Source organism: Notamacropus eugenii, chromosome 5 (assembly GCF_028372415.1).
Source record: "Notamacropus eugenii isolate mMacEug1 chromosome 5, mMacEug1.pri_v2, whole genome shotgun sequence".
Taxonomy (NCBI): Eukaryota; Metazoa; Chordata; class Mammalia; order Diprotodontia; family Macropodidae; genus Notamacropus; species Notamacropus eugenii.
Genome location: NC_092876.1, coordinates 334,907,364 through 334,928,719, shown reverse-complemented (window position 1 = coordinate 334,928,719; position 21,356 = coordinate 334,907,364). Strand labels below are relative to the sequence as shown.

Below are 21,356 nucleotides of genomic sequence, written 5' to 3'. Positions count from 1 at the left end.
ACCAGGTGTTGCTGAGTGATCCCTAACACTGCCTTCTGCCAGGGTCTCATTACTTGCAATGCCATAATGACTACATAAAAGCCACTGCCACACCTAGATGTAAGGATCAGAAGATTTAAATTTTCCCCTTTAACTATGTAGTTGGGGCATTTTTGCTGGGTCACCATTTGGCCTGAAACACCAGCATGATATCTGCTACACTCATGCTACACTCACTTGTGATGTCATACACCACCACCGCCACAGTGGAGTCCCGGATGTAACTGGGGATTAGGCTGCGGAATCTCTCCTGTCCAGCAGTATCCCAAAGCTGCAATCGGACCTGCCAATGCGACAAAAAGAAAAAAGGAGGCAGGAAAGAAAAGGAAGAAGAGATGGGATATTAATTCTTTGTATGCCCAGTGCCCAGCCCAGAGTAGTCTAGCACATAGTATGGTACTCAAGAAAATTCCTATTGGATTGATTATGCAAAGGGATTGCATAAAGCAGGGCTAGCCCAGAAAGAGAATTATCAAAGGTATTATCACTTGAGGTTCTATACTTTTGGAGGGGGGGAAATGGGAGAAAGAGCTTCTTCTTAGCTTCCCAATCACTGGCACTAGTGCTGTCATAATAGCTAGCACTTACATTAACACCTTAAAGTTTGCAAAGGACTTTACAAATATTATCTCATTTGATCCTAACAACTTTCTGAGGTGGGTGATATTATACTCGTTTTATAGATGAGTAAACTAAGGCTAGAAGGTTAAGTGACTTGCCTGGGCCCATATAGTAAGTCTAAAGCAAGATTTGAACTCAGGTCCTCCTGATTCTAAATCCCATGCTCTATCCACTAAACTCCTTTGCTTGGGGCAGCAAGAGAAACCCAGTGCATTGGTTTTCCTCACTCTGCTTTGTCTTAGAAGTCATTGTGACCAGGTGGGGTGTCATGTACCGGGACATAGACTCCTCTTCCCCAGGCTCTGCCTTTGCAGGTAGAAAAGTTATCCTAGTTCTCAAATCTGGCACTTACCGTACGATCCTCCAAATACATAGTTTTTGATAAGAAGTCAATCCCAATGGTTGCCTTTAAGAAAGGAAAGATAGGGACAAGGTGAGAAAAATCCAAAGTTTTAGAGACCATAGAGAACAGAACTACATATTGAGCAAAAGGTTTGGTAACCTTGAATGTGAAAAAGAAGGAGGAGGAGAAAAGAAGAAGAAGAAGAAGAAGAAGAAGAAGAAGAAGAAGAAGAAGAAGAAGAAGAAGGAGGAGGAGGAGGAGGAGGAGGAGGAGGAGGAGGAGAAGGAGGAGGAGAAGGAGAAGGAGAAGGAGGAGGAGGAGGAGAAGGAGGAGGAGAAGGAGGAGGAGAAGAAAGAAGGAAAGAATGAAAAAGAAAGAAAGAATGAAAGAAAGAAAGAGAAAAAGGAAAGAAAAAGAAAGAAAGAAAAAGAAAAAGGAAAGAAAAAGAAAGAAAGAAAGAAAGAAAGAAAAAGAAAATGTTGCATAGAACAAACATCAGTCAGAGTCCCTCTTTTGAACCATCTGACTTTCAGGGAATCTTATACCATCCTTTAATAGTAATTATTATTCTTTTCCAACTAACAAACACTTGTTTTCTCTTTGTTTCCTCTCAACCCCTATCCAACTTCTGGGGATGAAGTGCATAGCCAAGCAAAAGAAATTCTTACATTGGCAAAGTCCATGCCTCATTGTGCATCTTGAGTCTTATTCCTCTGCCAGGAGGAAGGGAGCTTGTTTCATCAATTCTCTGGAATCATGGCTGGAAACCGCAGTGATCAGAGTTCCTAAGTCTTTCAAAAATTGTCTTTACCATATTGTTGTCATTAAAACTGTTCTCCTAGTTCTGCCTACTGCACTCTGCATCAGTTCATACAAGTCTTCCCAGGTTTCTCTGAGACTAAGCTTTTCATCATTTCTCACAGCACAATAATATTATATTACACTCAATTACTAAAAAAACTTGTTCAGTCATTCCTTGATTGATGGGCATGACCTAGTTTCTGGTCACCTTCCACTGCAAAAAAGAGCTGCTAAAGACATATTTGTCCACATGAGTCATTTTCCTATTTATTTGATCTCTTTAGGAAATATAGGCCTAGTATTGGTATCTCTAGGTCAAAGAATACCATCTTTCCTGTTGCCTTGATGAATTCTCTTCCTAAAGAACTTGAATTTACTCTCCCTTCCCCCAACAGAATAACAATAATAGCATTATCAGTATCAACTAAAATTAGTTGTTCACTGAGTGCAGACACTGAACTGGATAGCGTGATAGGGTAGAAAGGACTTGGAGTTAGAAGACCTGGTCTTCTCATCTTGGCTTTGCCATTTATTAACTGTATTCACAGGTACCTAAAATTCCCCAAGTCTCAGGTTTCTCATCTGTAAAATGGAAATAACAACTAACAATACACACAAACACACATACATATAGGGCTGCTGTAAGGAAAGTAAATTTTAAAAACTGTAAAGTATTATATAAGTGAGTTTATATTCCTGCTTTCAAAATGCAGGCAAACACCTGTTTTATTCTAGGTTCAATGGCTCTGATTTGCAATGACATGAATTTATCCTGCTCTCATACTACCTTTAAAAAATGGGACCAGTGACCTTCATGACCAATGAAGGAGGCTCTCTTTCAGTCTCTTCCTCTGTCCTCTTCCTTCTGGGGACCCTGGACAGGGAGGAAGGTACTACTGTCCACTACTGATCTCTTGGTCACGCCCTCCCAGTTTCCACTATTTTCAAGCTCTCATCTCAAAGCTGCTTAGCTTCTTGTTGCTGTCAATGGTAGAGGCCCAGCCTCAACTCCAACAGGGGCATGCAGCATCTTCTCATTGATCCTTTTCCACAGAACACTTCCTACTATTCTTTTTCCTTTCCTTGGACTGATCTGAATTCCTACATTCATTACACCGCAGGCACATATGTATCAAAACCATTTGTTTTTTAAAGGAAATTAACTTCAAGTGATGAATTGGGATGCACTAACATGAGAGGTCAGAAAGCAATTACTCCACACAGATAATGGTTTTATCTTCATTATGAAACATGGATTATGAAGGTATCAGTGGTTACTGACTTAGCTAACAGTATAACACAAAGGAAGGGATGCTAGCTCTGGGGTCAAAGGACTTAGGTTCCATCTCCACTAATGACAATAACTGTCTACCCATGACATCACAAGGTCACCTCTGTGACCTCACAAAGGTCACTAAACTTTCCTGGGTCTCAGTTTCTCCAAGATGGCCTCTGAGATCCCTTTCAGCTCTAGATTTATAGTCTTTCATGAGTGGAAACCAAAGCTTAACCAAATGGAATGATGACTCCTAATTGGCTCAAGGATGGAGGGCGGGGAGAATGAGCATTTATATAAAATTTACCATGTGCAGAATTGTAGTAGCTCAAAAAAAACGAGATGCACAAATTTTGAGACATCTCCACTTCAAATGTTCACATTGATTACTTGTACCCAATCTGTGAGTGAGCCTCCCAAAATCATGTTGGTTTATTCACCGACAGTTGGACATACTGTACCTTAACCCCAACCTAGTGATGTCATTTGGATTCTCTTTGAAAACAAAGGACAACAATCAACCACTATGTGCCAGGAACTGTGCTAGATGTTCCACAAAATATCTCATTTTATCCTAACGATAACTATGAGAGATGAATGCTGTCATTATCCTCATTTTACAGATGAGTAAACTGAGGCACCCAGCAGCTTAGTGACTTGCCACACAGGTAGTAAGTATCTGAGAATGGATTTAAATTCAGGTCTTCCTAACTCCAGATCCAAAGCTCTAGCTATTACACCACCTTGCTGATTCAAGTTTGGCAAGTGTTTAGTTTAAATCAAACCTTTGAGCTCCACCAGAGATGCTACAAGAGTAGATCTAAAATCCCCAAACTGGGGATTTCTGAGAAAGTCAAGACCTTTTCTGGGTTCAAGCCAAGAATGGAGCAGGCAAGTAGGGGTCACTGCCTTGATCTGGGGTCTCATGGAAAAAGCCAAAAGCAGGATCAAGCAAGAAGATCTGATAGCTAGACTGATATATGTGTTAGCAAGCTGTGAGCTCTGACTTCACTTACACACTTTTAATTAATTGTTCTTTTACACAATTTACTCTCTTCCCTTGTAAATAAACAGATAAATAATAACCAACATTTATATAGTGCTATAAGGTTTGCAAAGCACTTAACAAATATTTAATCCTTTCAACAGTTCTGAGAGGTAGGTGCTATTATTTGGGTGACTAAGGACACAAGTAGACTTAAAAGTGTGCTGGGGCAAGACAAGAAAGAGTTTTTGTTGTTAACGTTTGTGTTCAGTTGTATCTGAAACCTCATTTGGAGTTTTCTTGGCAGAGATGTTGAAGTGGTCTGCCATTTCCCTCTCCAGCTCATTTTGCCGATGAGGAAACTGAGGCAAAAAAGGTTAGGTGACTTGTTCAGGGTCACATAGCTAGTAAGTGTCTGAAACTAGATTTGAACTCAGATCTTCCTGACAGGCATAGTGTTCTATCCATTGAACCACCTATAAGTCCCATAAGGAAGCGTAGTAGTCAAGGGACAGAAATATCTCATGGTGGCAGTAGCATGTTGCTTAATGATAAGTATGTGGTGGAAAACTGCTTCAGTCTAGGTCAGAATTTACAAGAAGCATAAGGTTTCCAAAGGGAAGCTATTAGTCAAGGCAGTTTTCCCCTTCGGAATAGACAGAAAGTGGACCATATTCCCTGGGAACTGGAGGATGGTAGGCACAGAATTTCCCCATAGGGAATAATTCCATGGAAAAGACAATCTAATAGATTTATTTCATCCCGGGTCACTCAGAATTCAGTAGAATTAGGTGATCGCTGAGAGCTGAAATTCTACTTATCCATGAATCTATGGATGGTTCTGTCTTATCACTTCTTCTTTGACTGTATGTATAGTGACAGATACCTTTAGATCTTTTGTCTCTCTAGCACAGGAGATTCTGCTCAGTCCATGTTAGAATTCTCTTCTTGATCCTACCCAGTTCTATCTTCTTTCCCTAGAAGTCTCTCAGACATCTCCCTTCCTCTTTCAGTTCTTGGTGGATGAATAGACATGAAGACAATATATTGTTCTCAGTTTGCAAAGGAACCCCAGAGAACTGAGTACTCTGACCTTTAATTCATAATCATGATAACACAGGCAGCATGGTCTAGTGGACAGAGAGCCTGGTAGGCAGAAAAACCTGGGTTCAAATCTAACTTCAGAAAGATACTGGTTGTGTGACTTTGGGCATGTTACTTTAACCCACAATACCCCAGCTGTCTCTCTAAGGATGTAAATTGTATAAAATTTGTAGAGGAAGGTCCCTATGCCAATGAAACCCCACGTTCATAGCAGGCTGAACTTGAAGTCAGAAAGATAGGTTCAAGCCTTGGATATACTAGTGTTGTCATCCTGGGAAAACTAATTTCTCAGTATTCTAGGGACTTTTCTAGGAATGTAAGTTAGAGAGAATTGTTGGTCTGCAGTGGTTCTATACCAAGAATTCCCTATGAAATCACACATTCAGACTTTTTAAAAAAAGTTAACACTGTAGCACATCTCCAATATTACAAGACACTCCATCTCTCGGTTTCAGACATTTTTGCTGGCTGTCCCTCAGACCTGGAAAGCTCTCCTTCCTCATCTCTGACTCCCAGTTTCCCTGACTCCCTCCAAGTCCCCAAGTAAAATGACATCTTCCCTAAAGAAGCCTTTCCTTTTACCTCTTAATTCTAGTGCCTTCCCTCTCAATCACTTCCTATTTATCCTGCATATAGCCTATTTGTACATATTTGTTTACATGTTACATCAGATTGTAAGCTCCTTGAGGTCAGGGACTGTCTTTTGCTTTTCTTTGCATCCCTAGCACGTGGTATATAGTAAGCATTTAACAATGCTTACTGCCTGACTGACAGCCCTTCAGGAAGGCCAAGAGACTTCTTCCTCACTCATCTCTCTGGGCATTTTTCTTTTTCTTAAACCTTCTGTCTTGTTTCCTGCTCTTTCTCCTGTGTCCCTCTCTCCCCTGCCCTCAATTTGTTTGTCTCTCTTTTTCTGGGATCATATGCACAAAACTGGCAGCCCCCAAAAGTTTGGCTAAGCACAATAGCAAACGTCTGCATCCAGAGATCAGATGCCAAAAAAAAAAAAAAAACCATTCAGCGGCCTCAGTCTGTAGCCTGTGTGCTGGCTGCCGCCCAGAGAGAGAGAGAAAAAAACTCACCCACTGAGGCGGATTCAGATGAGGGAGCAGAGAATGGTCTGATCTCTTTGGAAAGAAAACAAGAAAACAACTTATTGTTAGTCCCTACTTGAGGACCCCTAGTACATTTAAAGACATATAGGTCAGCCTCAAACACCCTTTTCCCAGATTGTATAACTGCGGTTTCCTAGGGCAGTTATGTGCAGAGAAGAAAGTGAGCTGGATTCATGGTCGGAAGAGCTTTGAATCCTGGTGCAACCCTATGCCACCCATGTGACCTTGGCAACCTCATTTCTCTAGGGCTCTCTCTGCTTCCTCATTTTTAAAATAAAGGGTCTGGAACAAGATGGCCTCGGAGGTCCTTTCTACCTCTAATCTATGATTCTACGATTCTTTTATGTCTAATGGTAGCCATCTCTAGGGTGAGGGGAGGAGAGGGAAGAAAGAAAAAAGAAAAAAAAGAAATTTACATAATAACTTTATTATCTATTTCAAATGAATAGCAGATTGTACATAGGAGAACTGCAGTTTCATGTGCAATCATCTTTTTTATTATACTAAGTTATGGAAATGCTTGCTTTATTCCATAAATTAAAAATAAAATACATTTAAAATATTCTCATTTTTCAACATTAGCATGCTCTTGTGCCCCTGCGAATGCATAGTTTAGAATTTAATACATTATGGTGCGCAGATGAGTAGAACAGTGGGTAGAGCACTGGATTTGGAGACAGGAGACCTGAGTTCAAACTGACCTCAGACACTTACTCAGTCCAGGCATTTCAGTTGCGTCTGACTCTCTATGTCCCCATTTGGGGTTTTCTTGGCAAAGATACCGGAGTGTTTTCCATTTCCCTCTCCAGTTTATCTTACAGATGAGGAAACTGAGGCAAACAGGTTTAAGTGACTTGCCCATGGGTCACTTAATTTGCCTTCTTGGCCTGCGCAAGTCACTTAACCTCTCTTTGCCTCAGCTTTCTCCTCTGTAAAATGGGGATAATAAACCACTCCTTCCCAGTGTTATTGTAAAGATCAAATTAGATAACCCATGTGATATACTTTGCAAACCTTAAAGTGCTAGCTATTGTTATTACTCTTACTGTAATATGAATCTGACCATACATAAAAGGCAATACGGTAGAGGGCAAAGAACACTGACCTTGGAGGGAGAGGGTCGAGTCCTGGAAAGTTTAAGTGATTTGCTCATGGTCACTCACAGGTAGAAAGTGGATTCAAATCCTGAAGCTTCAAATTCAGTGCTCCAAATCTATTAAGTCACTTCCTAGGTGTGTGACCTTGGGTAAGTGGCTTAAAGTCTCAGTTTCTTCATCTGTCAAATGGGGACAATAAGCTTTGTACTACTTGCAGCATGGGGTCTGTGATGAGAAAGCTTTCTAAATGACACAAAGCTATATAAATATGAGACATTATTATTTTTATTGTCAGAAACATTAGAAAGACATCTGAGGTGTAGTATATATGGAGCTGATCTCAGAGTCATGAAAATCTGGGTTTGAGTCACCTCTGACGCAGAATGTTCATGTGACTGGCCAATTCATCTCAATTCTTTGGTAAATTTTTAAGACTAAGAACAAACAGGTGCTGATGTGTATTAGTGGAGGGAGTTGACTCACCAGGAGTTCCCTACAACATGAAATCACAAATAGGAGCCCTTTCCCCCACCCCCAAAACCTGAACTTGAGTTCATGTAGTACCTTGTTCCCAAAGCATTTAAAATATGTGCTCAAATGCTAAACAATGATTTCTGCTTCCCTTCTCCTGCTTGAAATGCCTTAATTTGGAATGCCGTCCCTAAGACCCTGCAGACCAGAAGGCCTGCTCCTTGAGTCCAAGTGCCAGCATGTGTCAATAAGTGTGAGAAGAAGCCCACATCCTGCCTGCCTTTTTAGTCTGTTAATTCCATGACCATTAGCCTGCAATCTGTCAGCGTGACGATTTTCATTTTAGAAGAAAAATGTGCTCGCTCTTTATGGCTGGCCCAGAAATGGGGATGTTTCTGCAGGTCACTAACTGGGCCCTTGGTAACAAGTTAAAAGGTTCTATTCATTTAGCATCATCAACATCCCCAAATCCCAAAGAACAAAATCTGCTGCCTGGAAACTGGGCCACACAGCCTGGAGCAGCGATCATTACTGGGAGTGTCAGAGGCATTATAACATATTCACAGATTTCACACCACTGCTCTTAAATCCTGATAGGTACCTCCTCCTTGAAGATTGCAACCCATCCAGGGTTTAGCAATCAGTCTGTTAACAAGCATTTATTAAAAATTTGCTATGCATCAAGTACTGTCTAATCTATAGGATGGTTGGAGAAGGGCAGGGGGGAATCCCTGCCTTCAGGGAGCTTATATTCTAACGGGAGAGGCAAACAATTATGTACACAAAAGATATATTTGTGTGTATATACATTTATATACACATCCATCCATCCATCCATCCATCCATCCATCCATCCATCCATCCATCAATCCATCCACACACATAGTGTAAGTGTAAGGTAATCTCACAGGGAAGGTACTTGGGGGATGGGAAGGGAAGTTGATCTAGAAGGCCTCCTCTCTTTCTACAAAAGGTGAGATTTGAGCTGAATCTTGAAGGAAGCCAAGACATGGACGTGAGGATGGAGAGACTTCCAGGCAACGGGGAAAATCAGTGCAAAGGCACTAAGTTGGAAGGAGTGTCCTCTGTGAGGAACAACAGAAAGCAAATATTGTTGGACTGCAGAGTGTGCAGAGGGGAGAAAAGTATAAGAAAACTGGAAAGACAGGAATAGGCCAAGTTGTGACGACCTTTAAATGCCAAATAGAGCATTTTTATAGAGGTTTTTTATGAGCTTTTGTTGTTCTGTTGTTTCAACTGTCCAACTCTTCATAATCCCATTTGGGATTTTTTCTTTGGCAAAGTCATTGGAGTGGTTTGCCATTTCCTTCTCCAGCTCATTTTACAGATAAGAAAACTGAGGCAAACAAAGTTAAGTGACTTGCGTAGGGTCAAATAGCTACAAGTATCTCAGGGCAGATTTGAACTCAGGTCTTCCTGACTCCAGGGAGCTCTAAACACTGCATCACCTAGCTGCCTTTTTAATGAACCAATGTATCTTTAAAAAAATCATCCCTTACCTGGTGGTCATCTTTTTGGAAATGAAGTCTCTCCACACTTGACTAAGGCTGGTCCTCTGACAACACACACAGTCTATTTGCTGGGCTCTCCAGTTAGGTGGGACAGTCCAGAGCTTGATGCACTAGGTTTTTGAGAACTCAAGACCATCTCTATGCCATGATGAAGCATTGGGGGTAGGGCATCAGTGAAGGAAGGGTCATGATAATAATATATATTGAACCTGAGCAGCAGCATGGTGTTAGAGAGTTGGCTTCAGGCTCTGGAAGACTTGGGCTCCAATCCTAACTCTGCCCCATGCCAGCTGGGCATCACTCTGCTGAGTATCAACATCCCAGGCATTATCTAAGACCATTAAGTTACAGACAAGGTGCTGATCTGTTTTGGTAAAGGAAACTTCCTTTCTGGGAATTTCCCACAGAAATTAAATCATAGGTCCAAGCCAAATACATACATAGAGAGATTATACATAACTCGTACAAATTTATACACATACGTATAGGAGAAGCAACATGGCATAGTATGGATAAACAACCAGCTCTGGAGTCAAGATGATCTGGGTCCCAGGTCTCTAACACACATTGGCTGTGTGACCCTGAGCAAGTCACTGTGTTGTTGTCCAGTCATTTCAGTTGTGTCCAACTCTTCATAAACACATTTGGGGTTTTCTTGGCAAAGATACTAGAGAGGTTCTATTCATTTAGCATCAACATCCCTAAATCACAAAGTACATTTTCTTCTCTAGCTCACATTACAGAGGAGAAAACTGAGGCAAACAGAGTTTAAATGTCTTGCCCAGAGTCACACAGCTAATGTCTGAGGCCAGATTTGAACTCATGAAGATGAGTCTTCCTGACTTCAGGTCTAGAACTCTATCCACTGTGCCACGCAGTTGTCAAGTCACTTAATGTGCATTAATTAACTGATTGATACACAAGTCTTTATTAGACACCTACCGGTATATGCTACATGCTGAGGGATACAAGGATGAGTATCTCTATCCTAATAGATCTCACACTCTTGCTGAGGATTTGAGATACATATACAAACATTACTATGTCAGGCAAAATGTAATATATTCCACAAAAGAGTATTTAAAGAAAATGCTCTGAAGGTTCAGATGACAGAGACACCATTTCTGCCTGAGGGAATTATGGAAGTTTTTTTTTTTTTAAGAGAAGATAATATCTGGGCTGGTCCTTAAAGGATGCATAAGATCTCAAAAGGTGGGGATGTAAGGGAGGTAATTTAATGCAGACTGAAAGAAGTGATCAAAGGAGCAGACATGGGAAAGAATGGGGTGTGTTCAGAGAGAGTGCTCCCGTTTCATCTAGGTTGCATATTTGGGACTACAGAATAGTTACATTTAGAATCAGAGAGTGGTAATGCTGGAAAGGTAATATGGCACCAGTTCATGAAAAACCATGAATGCCAAAATAAAGCATCTGAATTTTATTTGGTAGGCAATGGGAAGCCATTGAATATTTTGGGGCAGAATGGTGCATTGGATAGAATTCCAGGCCTGGAATCAGGAAGACTCATTTTCTTGAATTCAAATCTGGCCTCAGACACTAGCTGTGTGACCCTGGGCAAGTCACTTCACCTTGTTTGCCTCAATTTTCTCATCCATAAAATGAGATGGAGAAGGAAATGGCAAGCTCTTCTAGTATCTTCGCAAAAACTCCAAATGGGGTCACAAAGAGCTGGACATGACTGAAAAATGACTGAATGAACTATGATTCAAGAAGCTGAACCTAGGAAAGTTGTGCAGGATGGATTGAAGTGGAGTAACAGGAAGGACTGAGGAACTAGAGGTGTGGTGAGGAGGCCATTTCAACCATCTACGTGAGAGCTGATGGACCAGGGTGGGAACAGTGAAAATGAAAAGGAAGGAATAGATGCAAAAGAAACTTCAAAATAAGAACCATTAGGACTTTAGGATTAAATGGATGAGGGAAGGATGGAGGAGGAGTGAGGGAGAGAAAAGAGAATGGAAGGGTGATGGTACCATGAGAAAGAGGCAAGCAAGAGAAGAAGCCATCACTCTCTTATGGAGATTCCCAAGACTGGGAAGTGAGGGGGAGCTATATGATATCCCCATTTATACAGAGAGGAACTGAAGTACAAAGTGATGAAATGACTTTGTATTTCACCCAAAAGTACTGATCTGAAAGTCAGGAGACCCAGGTTTGAATCCTGCTAATTCTGTCTTACTCGCAAGGCTGGATGACCACTGGTCATCTATGTAGCGGAAAGGGTTTTTGTTCAGCTACGGGTTGAAACAAGTAGACTTTTGAGTCCTTTCCAATTCTATGATTCTTCATGGCTTCTCTGGACCTCTGTTACCCTACCTGTAAAATGCTACTTCACAAAGTAGCAGGTAGCGAGAAGCAGAGTCAGATCTTGTGTTCTAAATCCAGTATCTTGTTCAACAATCTCTGGGATGCTTTCTCTAGCTAACATTCTGTGAATGTGAGTGATACAATGAGCTGGTGGCAAATATGAGTCTAGAATCTTCTTTTCCCAATTCCCAGTCCTGGACTTAATTCACCTGGATCTATTGATCTGAAAAAGCAATTAACAACCCAGAGGCCCTCGTGAAGTACTCTGAATGCCAATGAAACCTGGCAAAGAATAGGAAAGCCATGCACAGGAGTGATAAAGGTCTTAGAAAAATACCCAGGGAGATAGAATTCATTCCTTATTACACAAGAGAAAGCCATTGCCAGAAGTGAATTACCATAAAACTGGTGTTTAATTTATGAGGGATGTTCAATACTGTCAGATATCCCATAGACAGTAATGGGATATAAGACAGGCAGTTATGATATTGGAAATTCAGGAAAAGATAGGTCGGTTGATGGGTCTGAAAGTACATCTCAGTTTAGAAAAAAGGATTATTAGAGGATTGAAGCTGATTCTGAGAGGTAACAGATTTTAGTACCACTTTGCAATGAGCCATTTGCTTAGGACAATGAATGAATGGATGATAAATCATTTATTAAGTATTTACTGTAGGCAAAGCACTGTGTTAAGTACTGGGGATACAAATAGAAAAATAAAGACAAATATTGTTTTGTATTAGTAGGTGTGTGTGTGTGTGTGCGCGTATGTGTGTGCGCACATCTCATGTGTTGTGTAGGGTAAGCTTGCTAGAATTAGGCTGACAAAAGAAAAAATGCCAGCCTCAAAACATTGGAAGGCTACATTGGTGCTCATGTGAAAAGTTATTTTCTTATGATGGAGAGAGGAAATGGAACAGGGGGTGACGTGTTAGAAGGGCATGTTAGTTAAGAGGGAGCAGATGACAGTAGTAGGGCAAGGTGGTTGGTGGGGAAGGAACTAAAGAAAGAGATGGGATGGCACTGAGCCCCAGAAGGCTAAACCTTGTACCCGGTGACATTTTAAAAGTTGAAGCAGTTAATTACCACATCTTGGGAAGTTCCACAAAAACAGGTGCATGCCTGTTAAGTCAGTATCTAACAGCCACTTGTTGAAGGGTTCCATTGTACTGGAAGTGGCGGGGAGAGGAGAGGCTCATTTCTACTTTGAAGACTAGATCACAGTTTGATTTAAAATGATAAAGGGCTGGCTGAGAGACCTTAGTAGGGACAGGAGTCAGTCTGAATCCAAACCTGGGAGAGCACAAGTAGTAAATATCCATGAATACTTGTCATTGCTTGAACAGAGGCCACTGTAAATCCAGGGCAAATCCTTTACGTAAACTGGGGTCGAGATTTTTTAAAGAGAAGGGAAATCAAGATCATATGTGGATGGGTAAAAAGAGATATTTGTAAAATAAGCTAACATTCACATTTGTAATATTATTTGTAAATATCTGTAAAACATTTGTAAAGACAGTATTTGTAAAGTCTTATATAAGTACACAATATTATTATTACTATCACTGGTTTCATCATCGTTGTTATGAATGGGGCAGAACATTAAGGGTAAAACATACCAGGATAACTCTCCAGCCTCGGTCCCCATGACACTCATAAACATGAAAAGCATTTTAATTTTTTGCCCTTCAGCAAGAATATTTCTGATTCAGCTGAATTTCACAAACATTTATGGAGCATCTACTGTGTGCAGAGCTGTGTTTTTAGTGTGGGGAAGGGGGTACAAAGATAAAGAGGACATAGCTCCTTGATCTCATGGAGAGGAGAAGAAATGTTCACCAGAAACTAAAAACAAAATGGAAACTTGATACAGAGGTAGAGAAGGAGGAAGACAATGAGCTCTATGGTATCTCAGAAGAAGGAGAGGCCCCTCTTAGTTGGGAGGATAAGTGACGGCCTGGTCAAGGTGGTAGCACTTAAAAAAGATCTTGAAGGATGGATTAGTTTGCAAATGGGAAGGAAAAGCCTTGCCATTGTAAGGATGGTATGTGCAAAAGAATGGAGGCCAGAAAGAACTGACCAGGGGGTCTTAGCCTTTGCTTTTTTGTATCGTGGACCCCTTTGGCAGTCTCATAAATACAGGGCTTACCATGTGCCAAGCACTGAGCTAAACGTTCTTCACAAATACCTCATTTGGTCCTGAGAAGCCTGTGAGGTAAGTGCTATTATCATCCCCATTTTCTCATTGAGGAAATTGAGGCAAACGAAAGTTAAAGTGAGTTGCCCAAAGTCACACAGCTAATAAGTGTCTGAGACAGGTTTTGAATGCAGGTCTTCCACACTCTATCTACTGTATAATTAGATGCAATGATCAAAATGTTATTTTTTTAAAATTCTTGTTAAGGTTAAGACCCCATAGTTCAACAGGAAAAGAAGTCTAATTTGGCTGAAGTTGAGAACATACAGGAGGCAATGTGGTGTAGTAGAGAGAGAGAGAGAGAGAGAGAGAGAGAGAGAGAGAGAGAGAGAGAGAGAGAGCGAGCTGGGTCTTGGAGTCAGAAAGAACTGAGTTCAAGTCTTACCTTCTGATACATACTGGCTATGTGGCAATGGAGGTGTGAGATAAAGCTAAAGAGGCATACTGTTGCCAGATTGTGGGAGGCCTAAACTGCTAGGTCGAAGTGGTTGGACTTCATTCTGTAAGTAAAGGAAGCTATGGAAGGTTTGTAAGTATTTGAATCATATGTATTATTATTTAGGAAGATTAATCTGGTAGCCGTGTGAAAGATGCCCTATAGAGGGGAGAGGATATTATAATCAAGAAGTTGGACTATGATAACCCCAAGGGAAAGAATTCCCAGACCAAATACAGAGCACTTTATAGACTGAAGTCTTTCAACAGAGGCAGCAGAGTCTAGAGCAGCGGTATGGAACCTGTGGCCTTGAGGTCACATGTGGCCATCTAGGTCCTTAAGTATCCTTTGATTTCAAAGGGCCATACTTAAGGACCTAGAGGGTCATCAAGAGGCTGCACCTGAGGACCTAGAAGGGCACATGTGGCCTCAAGGCTGCAGGTTCCCTACCCCTACTCTAAAGAATCCAGTCTCTTCATATCAGGAGGGTTATCAGCTTGCTGGGTGACCCTATACCTCTGCCTCCTCCTAGATTCTATAATGGAGAATCTTCCTTGATCTTTTCTACAAGACTGAAAAGGGCTAATTTCTTTAACTCTTAAGGATCAATGACTTCATCAACGTGGCTACTCTCTCCACCTAAAGCAAGTCACAAACCCTACTTACCTCAGTAGAGGATCTCATGTTGCTGGTGAAAAAAATCATCTCTCTGCAATTAATTTTTTGGAGATAAGCCTTTCCAAATATGACAAGATGCTTCTAGGATAAGTCACAGTCTATCCCTGAGCACCAGCAACTAGGTGGGTACAGTGGATAGAGCTGGACCTGAAGTTAGGAAGACCTGAGTTCAAATCCACCTTCAGACACTTACTAGCTGTGTGACCCTGGGCAAATCACTTAACATCTGTCTGTTTCCTTGGCTATTGAATGGGAAAAATAATAGTATCCACCTTCCCAGATTGTCACGAGGAATAAAATGAACTAATATTTGCAAAAAGAACTTAGCATAGCACCTAGGAAATAATAGCCTCTTAATAAGTCTTTGCTTCCTTCCTTCCCCGGACTCTGGTTTGAGAAGAACCTTTGAAACTCAGCAATACTTTCTTTAGCCCTTTTATTTTTGATCGTGAAAAGTGGCAGATATTTCACTTGAAATAAAACACAAGGTATTTCAGCAAGGGCATTGGTTTTCCCTGTACATTCAAAAACACACAGGTGGTTTTCATTTCAGTCTGTTAAGCCCGACATCAATAAATTATGCAGCACACATGGCTATACATGTACATTATGCCTATAGAATGTGTATGATGAGGCATATTGGACATATTGTCTATACATGGAAACCCCAATTAAACAGAAAAACCCCCAAGGAGAGAAAATCTTTTTGTAAAGTGCATGTCAAAGTCTTCTCTGTAATATACATTTATTATAATGTAATATAATTTTACATCCATATTCCAACAAGCCACAGTGGTAAAGTCTGCAGCGGGAATTTGCATGGCAATTTGCATATATTGGTTTTGAATTCTTACTCTGTCAGAAGTGAAACCCAATCACAATGTGTTGGTATTGTCTCCCAGCCCTGGTCCAGAACCTTGCAAGTGCTTAGCCAAAGGCATCGACAAGTGGTTAGAAGCAGATTGGTAAGGAGAAGTGCATTACAATAAGGTTTCTGTTGATGCTTTTTATACAGACCATCAGATGGAAGTATCAGGGCAAATCCATGCAAATTAGCATGCAAATGAGGCTGGCAAAACTTAATAAGGTTTCATATTGGCAAGTGAGCAATTCTGGGGGAGGGGAAGGGAGAGGAACCTTGGAAAGACTTCACACTGAATGAGCATGCAGGGACCACAGTTTGTCCTTGCTCTCGGCACCGCTAAAGAGCAGAAGGAAACCTGACATGGGGACAGGAGATGTCAAGGTAATTGGATTCCTTCTCCAACCTTAGGCAGTCATACCATTTGCTTTCCCTGACTCCACCTGTTCCTGGTGGCTAGTAATAAAATCCCTTGTATTTTGTACCCAGCTTGGAGCTGCCTCTACTCATTGAATTTCATTAAAATCCACTGGAAACTAGGCGAGGCACTTGGAAATCTTTATCAGTTAATTTTCTGTTTCAAGATGGCAGATGGAAGCATAAATCAAGCCTAAGGTGTATCTCGATGCCCTTTAATAGGGTGCCAAATGCCATAAACATCCATCAAAGGTTATCATGGAGAAAACAGGGACACCAAATGCCAAGCAGTCTAGACTATGACTGCTTTCAGTCATTTTTACACATAAGGACAAAGAAGTACCAAAAGGTCGAGTGATTTAGGCTCAAAGATGTTTGGAAGTCTGAAGCTTGAAGGGACTTGCCATAGATCACACATGGAGAGACAGATCTAGGATTGGAGGGCAATTCTTATCTCTGAGTACAGTGCTCTTTCTGAAGGATTAAGAGATGAAAGGGAAAGGTGAAGAAAACAAGCAATTATTGACTGCCTACTATGTGCCACTGTGGTAAGTGATTTTCAAATAGTATCTCATTTGTTCCTCACAACAGCCCTGTGCAGTAGGTATCATTATTATTCCATTTTACAATTAAGGAAACTGAGGCAGACAGAGTAGATTTTTAAAGCTAGGACTAGGATTTTACACTTTGATTTTTGTTGAGTCATTTTCAGTCACGTCCAACTCTTAGTAACCTTATTTGGGGTTTGCTTGGCAAAGATTACTAGAGTGCTTTGGGGGCAGCTAGGTGGTGCAGTGGATAGAGCCCCAGTGCAGGATTCAGAAGGATCTAAATTCAAATGTGACCTCAGATACTTGATATTCACTAGTTGTGTGAACTTGGGCAAGTCACTTAACCCCAACTGCCTCATCCTGGGTCATCTCCAGTCATATTGATGAATATCTGGTCACTGGATTCAGATGGCTCTGGAAGAGAACTGAGGCTGGTGACCTTGCACAGCCCTCCCTCACTCAAAACAAAATCAAGTGCAAGTCATCCCACTATTTCTCTGATGGCATGGTCTTCTTTGGCAACCAAGGACGAACACACTCAACTCTTCAAGCCCTCTTTTGGATTTTGGTTTGGTTTTTTTTTTTTCGGTGTTTGTTTTTTTTTTTTTTGGCTAAGATACTTGGAATGGTTTTGCCCTTTCCTTCTCCAGCTCATTTTACAGAGGAGGAAACTGAGGCAAACAAGGTTATATGACTTACCCAGGATCACACAGCTAGTAAGTATGTGAGGCTGAATCTGATCTCAGATATTCCTGACTCCAGGTGCAGAGAGGTCCATCCACTGGGTCACCTAGCTGCTCCTAAATGATTTTGTATCTATTTGGTATATGTTTGCTCATGTACAGGTCTCTCCTGATATAATTTTATATAGAATAACTCCAACAAGTCAGAGTGATAAAGTCTGCAGTGAGAATTTGCATGCAATTTGCATATACTGATTTTGAATTCTTTCTCTGTCAGAAGTGAAAACCAATCACAGTATGTTTATATTGTCTCCCAGCCTGGGCCTCCTTGAGGATAGGAAATATTTCACTTTTGTCTGTGTATCCCTAAAACTCTGCACAGAGTTTGGAATACAGTAGGCACTTAATAAATGCTTGCAGATTGATTGAATTCTGGGCCCCTCTCCTTTGGATCACTTAAATCCTTAATCATATCTCACTTTGTTTACCAGAGCAAAGGAACAGTAAATTCTATTTACTGACCCATCAAGATATTTGGGGATCGAGTCCTACTTCTACAGTACTTTTCCTGGTTTCCCAGAAGACAAGTCTCTACTGGCTTGTCCTACGGCTTTTTCCTGTCATGTCCTGTTCCATATTTTTCTATCAGTGATTTGTATGAATAAGTGGGTGATGTGTTTATCAAACTGGCACATGACTCAAAGATGGGAGGAATAACTAATATTTTGGATAAGACGATAAGTATTCAAAGAGATCTAAGGAGGTTAGAATGTAAAGGTTGCACTTAACAAGATAAAATTTAATAAGAGATAAATGAAAACTGCATTTGCATATTTTTAAAGAATGAGCTGCTAACTATGGGAGAGATCTATCGTAATAACAGTTCATTATTAGAAATTATAGGTCTCATTGACTACAAGCTCATTATGAATCATATAGTATGACGGCCAAGTTTGGGTTTTCTTTTTAAAGTTTTAATTTTCCTTTCTTTATTTTTCTCATTTTTTTTAAAGGTTTTTAAAGGTATCTTCAAATATCTGAAGGACCTTCATGGAGATGAGGATCAGACTCATTTTGCTTGGCTCCAGTGGGCAGAACACTTAATTACAGTTTCCTGTTACTTTTGAGTTTGTGGTTTGAAGTGTGGGGAAATGAACATGTCATCAGTTTGGAAAAACAACCAAATAGCAAGGGGGATAGAGCACGAGTTTTGGAGTCAGTAAGACCCAAGTTCAAATCTGGCCTCAGACAGTTACTAGATGAGTGATCCTGGGCAAGTCACCTAACCTCTGCCTGTCTCAGTTTCCTCAACTGTAAAATGCAGACAAATAACCTCTACTTCCCAGGATCATTGTGAGGATGAAATCAGATATTATTTTAAAGCACTTAGCACAGTGTCTGGCACAGCGTAGGGGCTGACTTTATAAATGCTTATCCTTTTTTTTCTCCCTCTTGTAAGACCCTCAGTCCAATCTATATCATTCCCAGTCACCCAGAAGTGGTACTTTTCTTCATCCTTTTCCTGCTTCTGCCATTTTAAGAAGAAGCATATCATGATGGGAAAGATTGCTGGCCTTGTAGTCAGCCGAAATGAGTTCAAATCCCACCCCTGACATTCTCTTGCTTGCAACAATGGACCAATTACCTAATGGTTCACAGAGACTTCCCTAATTTCCAAAATGAAGATGACAATAACACTTGTACTATCTACATCATGGGGGTTATTTTGAGGATTGAGAAATGCTCATAATTACATATGAGTTGATTTATTTAAAAATGTTTTGGGAGGGGTAGAAAAAAAGAAAGACATAGAGTGAGGGTAGAGATAGAAAGTGTAGATGTGAACCAGGGATTGATCAGAATAGTTTCAAAGGGAAGAGAGAGAGCATTTCTTGCTTAAATTGTCTTGTCCCCACCTTTCATTTTCAACAGACACAGTGTCCATGAAAACTAACAAAAAATAATTGAGTTTATTCTATTTCTTTAAAGCCTGTCGTCTGATTTTTTCAAACTTCTGGAAGATCAACACGCAGGGCTTAGTCTATAAAGTGTAGGAAGATGTCTCTTCTCTTTACTAAGAGGTAGGTAGGATAGGGGTAGAATGTTGTGCATATTGTCAGATGTGGCCACTGTTAGTGAGTAATTGTTCTGTTCTAGGATGGGGATGAGAGCTCTAGTCAAGACTGTTGTTGTTTAGTGATTAGAGATTTCTTGGCAAAGATACTGGAGTGGTTTTGCCATTTTCTTCTCCAGCTCATTTTACAGATGAGGAAACTGAGGCAAACATGGTTAAGTGACTTGCCCAGGATCACACAACTAGTAAATATCTGGGGCCAGATTTGAACTCAGGCACTCTATCTACTGCGCTACCTTGCTGTTCCAGTTAGGGTAGGAGAAGAAAAAGGAGGTATCCAAAAATTGTTTTTAAAATAAAAACAAAATAAAAGGTATCCTACACATCCCGAAGATGTAGGAAGAAGAAATTGAGATATTGGTCCATTACTCTTCTTGCAAATTGAAATTCAATTTAACATAATAAAATGCCCCAAAGCATCCTGGAATGCTTTCCTCACCCTTCTTACTTTTCCTCTCCAGTCTGGGTGGGGTGCTTAGCAACTTGGCATCCTCATTTAATTACCCATTTTGCCTGCTCCCAAACTGCCACCATCTGCCAGCAGCCTGAAGCAACACCTTTCTACCACCTGTCTAACAGGAAAGATACTTAGTCCTAAAACTGTGACATCAAAGAAACCTCAGCTGAAACAAAACACAAGGCAAAAATTTTGTTTTCCTCCTACTCATCAATCAATGAACAAATTATAATACTTAACACTTACATAACACTTTAAGCTTTGAAAAACTCTTGACAACTACTAACTCTCAACAACCCTGGGAGGTAGGTGCTATTATTATTCCCATTTTACAGATGAGGAAACTGAGGTCAACAGATGTTAAATGACCCACCCAAGATCTCACAGCTTGCAGGAGTGAATTTGAACTCAGATCCTCCTGAGTCCCGGACCAGTGTTCTCTCCACTGAGTCTGAGCAACTATTGTTTGCTAAACAGACCATTGCTTATGGCAACTCACCACCTAAATTGAGTTCTACAAGGTTTGCTAAATGTATATTTGCATATTTAATGGATACCAGTAGCCAACTAGGTGATATCAGCCCCAAACAAAGGAACCATTTTCTAAAAACAACAGGCTTTTTTTTTTTGGGGGGGGGGGGGGGGTTGTGCCTAAAAGACCAAGAATCAGGTCATGGCAGAGCTTAGGGAGGGTGTACCTCTTAAAAAGGCAAAATGGTCCTCCCCTCAGCACTTCACCAAATCATTGATAATACTGTGGTCATCAGATGTCAGAGGGCTATAGTTAGTGCAGATAAGGATGGAGACTGTCTGTCAGGCTGGCAAATAATCAGGTAGATCATTAGGGTGGAAGACCCCAGGGTTGCTACCAAGGATTAAGTAAGAAGCAGCACTGAGTGGTAGACAAGATATTCGAATTGGAATCCAAGACATGGGTTCAAACCTTACCTCAGATGCTTACTATTTGTGTTACCTTGGGAAAGTCTCTATATCCTGTTTCCTCATATGTAAAATGAGGAGCTTGGACTAAATGACTTCTGAGGGGTCTGCCAGTCCTAAATTTGTGATCAAGAGATGACATGGTACAGTGGACAGAGAGCTGGACCACAGAGTCAGGAAGACATGACTCCTGCTTCTGCTTTATATCAGATGACCCTGGGCAAATCCCTTACCCTTTGGGTCCTTTCTAGCTCTAAATCTATGATCCTTTGACTGTGGAGCCTGACAAA

At 40.8% G+C, this 21,356-nt stretch overlaps 1 protein-coding gene across 3 annotated transcripts in view; it reads right to left on the bottom strand.

Annotated features, from left to right (window-relative positions):
- RAB6B (RAB6B, member RAS oncogene family) overlaps nucleotides 1-21,356 on the bottom strand; it is a 168,896-nt gene that overhangs the window by 27,292 nt on the left and 120,248 nt on the right. For all 3 annotated transcript variants that reach the window (XM_072613613.1, XM_072613615.1, XM_072613614.1), the window contains 2 exons: nucleotides 1,013-1,066; nucleotides 217-322 (listed from right to left, as the gene is read on the bottom strand). In XM_072613613.1, the coding sequence (XP_072469714.1) occupies nucleotides 217-322; nucleotides 1,013-1,066 (160 nt within the window). The remainder of the gene's footprint in view (nucleotides 1-216; nucleotides 323-1,012; nucleotides 1,067-21,356) is intronic.